The sequence below is a fragment of the Cyprinus carpio genome, chromosome A20, assembly GCF_018340385.1.
Source record: "Cyprinus carpio isolate SPL01 chromosome A20, ASM1834038v1, whole genome shotgun sequence".
Lineage (NCBI taxonomy): Eukaryota > Metazoa > Chordata > Actinopteri > Cypriniformes > Cyprinidae > Cyprinus > Cyprinus carpio.
This window is the reverse complement of record NC_056591.1, coordinates 19,798,135-19,806,314: the sequence shown is the minus strand read 5'-3', so window position 1 is coordinate 19,806,314 and position 8,180 is coordinate 19,798,135. Positions and strand designations below refer to the sequence as shown.

The 8,180-nt window shown below is 37.9% G+C and overlaps 1 protein-coding gene across 4 annotated transcripts; it reads right to left on the bottom strand.

Moving 5' to 3' along the window:
* Positions 1-1,908: 1,908 nt before the first annotated feature.
* LOC109080233 (headcase protein homolog) lies at positions 1,909-7,970 on the bottom strand. Of its 4 annotated transcripts, none has more exons than XM_042778034.1 (5): positions 7,489-7,970; positions 6,100-6,129; positions 4,897-6,009; positions 3,414-3,568; positions 1,909-2,706 (listed from the first exon to the last, which is right to left on the bottom strand). In XM_042778034.1, exons 1-5 carry the CDS (start codon positions 7,679-7,681, stop codon positions 2,542-2,544), a joined length of 1,656 nt encoding a protein of 551 aa, XP_042633968.1. In that variant the 5' UTR covers positions 7,682-7,970; the 3' UTR covers positions 1,909-2,541. The 4 variants fall into 4 exon arrangements, with proteins under 4 accessions (XP_042633968.1, XP_042633970.1, XP_042633969.1 ...); XM_042778036.1 differs by having other exon boundaries at positions 7,525-7,966; XM_042778035.1 differs by lacking the exon at positions 6,100-6,129 and having other exon boundaries at positions 7,489-7,967.
* Positions 7,971-8,180: the final 210 nt, after the last annotated feature.

Sequence of the window (8,180 nt, the reverse complement as noted above, 5' to 3'; positions counted from 1 at the left end):
TTTGTTATGATAGGACAATATTTGGCAGAGATACAACTATTTAAAATCTGGAATCTGAGGGTGCAAAAAAATAAAAAAAAAATATTGAGAAAATCGCCTTTAAAGTTGTCCAAATGAAGTCCTTAGCAATGCATATTACTAATGATAATACATTTTTGTTATATTTACAGTTGTAAATTTACAAAATATCTCCATGGATCATGATTTTTGACACAAAAGAAAAATCAATCATTTTGACCCATACATTATATTTCTGGAAACTTACTCTTGCTAATTATGGTTTTGTGGACCAGGGTCACATTTATGAACGAACCTCTCATTTTAAAATCTTCCCGGTCTATTGATATTTGTTATGACATCTGCCTCGAACATTAACTACATTGCATGTCACATGATAACTTAAATTAACTTGACCATAAGCAAATCCACTTCACCAGACAATTACTCTTCAACACCGATGCTATATACCACAAAAACGGAGGTTCAAAGACAAAATTCTAAAGATGGCTGCACACTTGCTTCTCTGATGCAAAAGATCTATAAAATTAACAGGCCTATCACTTTTGCAAATGATATTCGGGAAAACGGCACTTTTGCTTGTGTGATATTACTGATCATATATTATTATTAAAAAATTATACAGGGATATTTTTTATAACTTAAATTATAAGGGCATTACAACTGGATTATAAGTTTCATCACGGAGTGATTGCTTTTGGACTCTCTAGGTGTGTTTTTGTTTTTTTTTTTTTTTTTTGCAAAATGAGTGATACGCCATAATCTCAGCTCGCACATCGTTAAAACGGCAATTGTTATGGCAATTGTTATCGTAGATGATAAATGTCGCACACTCCTAAAAACACATCTCCTTTCAATAAACCACACACTTTTTGAAGAAATTATTCATGCTGATAGCACAACTGCAGCAGGACAGGTTATGTGCTTAGGTTTAGAACAATTTGTGATAAACCCCAAATTACATTTTGGCCATCTTCTAATAAAAGACCTTCAAAATAAGTTAGATTGATGATTAATTATGTTAACTGCTGGTCACTGGCATACAATAACTCCTATTGCACACCATGATTTTAACTCAAGCAGTAGTTGCCATGGCAACAGCCTAAAAAGGCAAGCAGCTTTCATGCTTTCGCTGTTCAAAATGATTAAGTGTCTATACCTGCAAATGAATATGTATTGACTTGTATTTATATAGAAATGCTTTCACATAATTTTCCACTCTGGATTACAGATCCTGTACCTTGTACACATACTAAAGCATTGCAGGTCGAATAGAAATATAATTTGGATATATTTCAGTTGTACAGCATTCCTCCACATACACAAAAAAGCCTCCTTTGTCCTATTAAACACATGAAAATACACAAGCAGACCCAAATACATTTGTTCTGTAGGAAGATTCAGAGCAAGTCTGAGTTACAGTATACCTGCAGGCAGTCCTGGCTTCTAAAAGAATGTGAATTTATATCAGGAGCAGCAGTTATGGTCATGAGTGGGAATGAGAAAGCCAGCGGGTCTTAACTTGAAGCATAAAATATAAAGGCACTAAAAAAAACGTTAAAAATAGTGTTCACTTAGCTTTGGGTAAACACTGAGTACACTTTACATCATCTGATCTTGAGTTACTGAATGTAGTAGTAATGTGTAGCTACTGTGTTTGGCTTTTGTATGGCAGTAGACATGTAATCTTAGACATATATTTATAAGACTTTAAATTTTTTATTTTTAGCAGACAAAATCATGACCAACGAAAGTCCAGCAGATCTAAAGGTCTGGTAAATGTTAACTGACATTTTACAGATGCTTGTTTTATGACTTTTTTAGGGATGCTTTATTATTAGACAATAACAACCATGTGGTAGTTACTGTTTCCACAAAAGTTTGTTGTTCCACAAGAGTGCACATATTGTTCTAGTACATTTAAATTTTACCTAAAAATGTATTTATTTCTCTTACTCAATAAGCTTCTTTGTCTTCCAAGATTCACAAACCAAAGGTTGTCCACATGAGAGTGCCTCCTCAATCAAAGAAGCTGCTTCATCTGCAATAATGATGTTCACTGAGCATTTCTATTTGATATGGAAAACAGGAATTATGCAGACAGGCCCTGGGTGGATGAGATTGAGATCAAAAAGATAACTGACCAAGCCATGGAATAATTAATAATTACTCTGTGAAAAAGAAGGATCCTTTTATGTATTTTATTGTTTTCTTGTTTTGTTTTTGTACAAAAGAGCAAATTTGGCATACAGAGATACATTCACTTGTCACAGTATTGTTGCTTTGTTTTTTAAATGCAAGCTCAAACATTTCAAGGATGGCGTTAGTATATATGCAAAAGCACACCCTTTTTCTCTTAATAAAAGACACGCTCTTCGACGATCAGCATTGTATGCTTTGATTCTTTCTATTTTGTTCCTAAAGAGAACTAATTCCACACAAAGTGTCGACAAGAGCCCAAAATAAGTAATTCTATCAATAGAAAAAACAGGGAAAAATACTAGCATGCAAATGCAACTTTTGTCAATAAGCTTCGAGAACTTTAAACGAGGAGAATGGCTTTACAAAGTGATAGTCCAGATTGCCACAGTGAGGACACTGCTGTACATTGCTGTACTCAGAGAAATACTGCATGCCCACACGTACGTCTATGACAGGTTTCCCACAGTGCTTGCAGTTCAGCCGAGCCTAGGCAGACAGAGAGTGGTGGTGCATTTAAAACAGAACTTTGTTTTTTTTTATATATATATATATACACACACAATATATACACAGTGGAGATCAAAATTTGACTTAAAATTTCCTAAATTTCAAGGTCACTGCTAGGTTCTATTTAAAGTTATCCTTGCAGGAGAAGAAGGACAGTTTTTTAAGCATATTTCATCAATGTATTTTATTCTGAAGCACAGTATAAAAAACCTTAAATGAGATTTTTGTAAAACAAAAGACAAGACAAAGCCCCCGTCACACTGCAAAACAGGAAAAGCAGTTCCTTGAAGCCAAGAACACTGAAATAATAAAATGGCCCATTCAGAGTCCTGATCTAAACCCGACTGAAAATTTCTGGGAAATCCTTGGCGACAAAGTTATGGCTAAGACACCCACTACAGTTACCGAACTATGGAAGAAACTGGAAGAAGAGTGGACCAAGATCACACCAGCACAGTGTGAGAAACTAGTGATGTCCTTGTGGCTCACTCAAAGCAGGGACCTCTACACTTCCTACAAAATTTTAGCTGTAATTTTCTTTCCAGCTACTGTGGTTACTGTCCTCTAATTTTGATCACTATATTTCAGAAAAAAAAAAGTCAAGTAGTTATAGTTTGTTCTCTAACTTTGATCTCCATATATATATACAAAATTTAGTAATTTATGAGCACATACAAATTGATTACCTGGCAGCACGGTGATGCAGCCAGTATGTCGTATGTGTACATTGTGCCCAGCTGGTGCCAGCTTCCATCCCACCTGGACTTGCACTTTATACACACGATTTTGTGCACTCCTTCCAGGCAGTCCACACAGATGGCATAAAGGTGCATCAACCTCCCTTTAGAAAATAAACAGAAAACCCTTTTAAACTGCAACTAGACTCTAATTAATGAAAAAATATTCTAATAGGCATTTATTATCTGTCACAGCTGCTTTGCTTCTTTAATAGAAGAAATAAAGTAATTTATGTTTCAGTACTTTGCTCAAAACTGCTTTAGTCTTCAACAGAAGTTATATTTCATTCTCAAAAGCTACTTAATGATACTTGAATTGTTTTTGCTATGTTAAAATTAATATCATGCACAGTTTATCAACTGACTCAGCTCAACGTTATTTAATAAAAATGGAAAAGCTGGGAATGGAAAAGTTTTTGCTGTTTTTGGCATTTTAGCCATTAACAGTGTGCCTGCAATGTTCCAAAAAAAGTCAACAAACTCTTTTCTAACCAGGGCAAAAGAGACTCGATGAAAAAAAAGTGGCAATGTGAACCAACACCAAAAACAAGGTACTAACTGATATTTTTATTTTAGGTATATTGATAATATCACTACTGTAAATACATCAGTACTAAACATTTGTCAAATAATTATTTTCATGTTATAGCTGCTAACCAAAAAAAAGGGAAATATTAAATTCTATACAATTTATTAATAAAAATGCTAAAATAATAATAATAATAATTAATGATTTTAAATGCTACAAGTGAATTTAAGCATCACAGCATTATAATGTAAATTATGAAAATCAATATTCGTAATGAGATTAGTTTAAGATGACACTTAACAATGTTACTGAAATATATGTGTTTTTAAATGAGTGTTAGAATATAACAATAGTAATCTGAATGTTAAAACAGAAGAAATGAGCATGAACAATTAAATAACCAATACTGATAAAAAAAGGAAATATACTGCCTAGCAAACAATTCTAAATGTATGTATTGTGCATCCCTAATTTATATTTTTACTCCATATATAAAAAATAAAAAAACAATGTCATAAAATTGATAGAGAAAAATTGCAGTCTAAGCTGCTTTATATAATAAGTGTCTGCCAAATGAATAAATGTAAATGATTTGTCTTAAGCACTGATGACATTAAAGTGATTGAGTGTATTTCTACAGAAAAAAACTACACTGAGTAAGCTTAAAATAATACAGCAATGTTCAAACTTAAAATAATTCAGGAAGTTTGCATTAACTGAAACTTGTTTAAATGAATGAAAATGGAATTTAAACAGAACTTAAGTTCAAATTAACTCTGTAAAACTTGTGAGCTGAGAAATTTTATGGGACACAGATGTAGGATAACACTTTCCACACTAATATTTAAAAAATATATATAATAGAAGTAAATGAGAAATAGTGAGAATAGTGAATTCGCTCACCTTGTAAATGGCAAGGGACATCATACTCAATTTCATCATGACGTGAAGGGCTCAGGAACAGCGTCCCATCCACTAAAGGGAACTGCTCAAAGATGGGCAGGGTGTGATGGCAGAGGGCACAGTTCACCACATTGCGGTGACTCGCACTGAGCGCAGAGAGGATGAACTTCCTGAGATCCTCTCCCTGTCCGGCCTGGGCATCGTCCTCCATTCGCACATGATAGGTGTTAAGCTTGTGGCGGGGAATGTGCGTAAGCAGCTCAGAAAGATCCAGCCTCCTTAAGAACTGCACAGGGTTGTCTCCGGGAGAAAGCCGAGGGAGGCACATGTTAGCGGCTCCCTGCTCAAGCTGAGCCCCGCCACGTGCCACCCCACCTCCGGACAGCAAATGCTTCCTGTGGCCTTCTGTATGAACCGCGTTCTTAAGAAACTCACCCAGGTGCCTCGAACACCGCGGGCCACTGAGGGACTGGGGGGAGAAGGAGGAGAAGCCTGAAGGAGGGGACTGAGCGGGGGATTCGCAAGGGGAGCGGAGCCCGTGGGAAACCCCGCAGACGGCATTGGGAGGACCAGCGTGACATCTCTCCTGAGAGTTCTGCCAATCTGCTGATTGTCTGCGAGACAGTTCCTGACTGGAGCCACGGTGCGCTAGCTTATGGCTTGCAGATGATTTCCCTTTCTTAGACTCATCGGTAGCTTCCGGACCACCTCCGCCGCAAGCGCCACCTCCGGAGGCAGAAGCGCTGGGCTTCCAGCTCCCTTTTTCAGGCAACTTCTTCTTGCGCTCGTCCTGCATGCGTTTCACCTGGTACCAATCCGTGTCTTTTTTCAGGTGTCCCTGGCCACAGCGGCAGGAGCAGAAGCGGAAGGCCAGATCGTAGCCCTTTTTGGTCCACATGTTCTGTCGGCACTGCTTCTCGTTCCAGCTGCGGGCCCGTCCGATGCAGTTGAATTGTACTAGGATGCTGCTCTCCCACTCATAGAAGCACTGCAGGTGCATCCAATTGCCGTAAGGACAGAGTTCACTGTTGCACACCACACGCTGGTAGTCGTCCTTCTCAAGGTCAATGGGACGGCCCAGACTGCACACTAATGGGGTGGCACATGGGGCCTCTGCCAAACACAGTCAACATTATATTAATTTAGTTTTAATGCAATGGAATAGCTCACCTAAAAATGACAATGCTTTCATCATTTACTCACCCTCATGTCGTTCCAAACCAGTATGACTTTCTTTATTCGGTGGAAAAGAAAAAGAGATGTTAAAGTGATTCACTTTCATTGTAGGTGAAAAGAAGAGGCAATGAAAGTGAATGGTGACTTAGGCTGTTATTTTGCCTAATATCTTCTTTGGTGTCCCAGGAAAAAAATATGAGCTTGGAACAACATGAGGGAAAGGATTTATATTTCTGGATTCCTACATGGTAAAATATCTGTAATACAGATTACAATGAATGAATGAATGAATGAATGAATGAATATTATTTTACATGGGGTTAAATGTTTTGTACGCTAATGTAATAAATAATAACTGAATTAATAATCAAACCAAAAAAATAACATGAGAAACATTTGAATAAAGCAAACCAAATTCTTTAAAGGACATCTATTTATAGATTCAAGTAGCTTCACTGGCAGAATGTTCAATGTCAGTACATTCAATACATCGTTTCTATTTATGATAACTCTGTGGGTGCGAATCCCACTCAAATAGAACAAACATTACGCAACACTCCTATGAATGAAATCTGAATGTGTGTCTCATGAGAGACAGAGAAAGACAATTATACAGTAGAGAGCTTCATTCTTTAAATCTGATTGGAAAGTGCTGCTTTTTCTGTTTGTTCACTACGCTGCCTTTCAATCCAGACAATGTAAGTACGGAGTGACAGAATTGTGTCAATGTGTTTTCTCTGGTGAACCGAAGCAAAGTTGTATAAATTCGGCTGCAGCAACCAAACATGCTTCTGTTTTCTCAATAATCGCTCTGACTAGGTTTCTCTCACAAGTTAATTTAGGAACAGCCCTGTGGCTCCGCTCCACTCAGAAATGCGGTTCCAGTACAGATTTCAGCATGCATCACTTAATAACCTGCAAAAAGTTTTCTGAACTATTTTTTTTGGTTCATACAATTTGCCTAAAACCTATTTGCTATCCGTCAATAAATAGTAATAACAAATAATAAAATAAACATCGCGCTGTAGTACTGAATATAAAAGAGCTTGCTGTAAATATGTCATTATTCATAACTGCCACTCAAAGATAGATACCACTTCCATTACCTCAAGAGCCAATGCGATTCTATGGATTTTTAAACACTCTAACTGCGCATCATTAGCGTGATATGACCTGCCATTACACAACATTTACACAACACTGATCCCCGAATCGCATGCAACTCTATTCCAAGTACATCTACCCTTGAACAAGGCCTAAGCAACCACCTTGTGCAGGAAGATAAGTGAAAACACGGAAATCTCTAGGCAATGTCGTAACAATTCTGATGGTGATGACACGCGCACAAAACAAGTTGCTGCAAGCGAGGGAACATTAAAAGGAAGGTAACGCGCGCGCACGTCCAGAGAAACGTACCGTTTGGTAGAACATTCACTGAAGTGACGTTCTTACCGCTTCTATTGTCGCTCGGCGGACCCGCTGTCGCTCCAGTCAACACCGAGGCAGTTCCTCCTGTAACCGAAGACGCAGAGGCTCCATTTTCTTGCTCGTCCCCGCTACTGTTCGTACGTTTATTTCTCTTCCCCTTGTTGCTTTTTTGGTTGGGCATAATGGTGCGCTCAGTATGAATGCAGCCTGTCAGCGACCGCCACCGAGCAATCCTGCGGATATCATGTCGAGGGTGCTTGGCGAATTGTAATGCACGGGGGATGCAGATGTTACAGTTCGATCATCATCATCATCATCCTCCTCCAGATTTGTGCAGGCAATCTTGACAGCAGAGGGTACACCACGAAGAAGGCGTGTCCCTCTCTTGTTTTGATTCCTGCTCTGAAGAGAGAATGTTCCTCTGGCCCCGCCTCCATCTCTGATCCAGACCTAGAGCTCGGAGTTATTAATAGCAGCAGACCTAAGAGGGAGTCCCGAGCAAATAATCGACACACTGCTAAAATTATTAAAGTCATAAATGCTTTGCCACATATGGCAATAAAGATAAAACCTTCATTTTGCCTTTCGACATGATATTCTTAAAAATCAAAGGTATAATTAGAACCTAAAATGGTTTTTCCAGCCAAATTTATTTAAAGATAAAACCTTCATTTTGCCTA

What these genes read in the sequence shown, in the direction of transcription:
- LOC109080233 (XM_042778034.1), bottom strand. Translation starts at nt 7,681, where the DNA reads ATGCCCAACCAAAAAAGCAACAAGGGGAAGAGAAATAAACGTACGAAC. An exon ending in TGTCCCTTGCCATTTACAAG is followed by an intron (nt 3,569 to 4,896) that starts GTGAGCGAATTC and finishes TATTTTCTAAAG; the next exon opens with GGAGGTTGATGCACCTTTAT. An exon ending in CTGCATCACCGTGCTGCCAG is followed by an intron (nt 2,707 to 3,413) that starts GTAATCAATTTG and finishes CTGTCTGCCTAG; the next exon opens with GCTCGGCTGAACTGCAAGCA.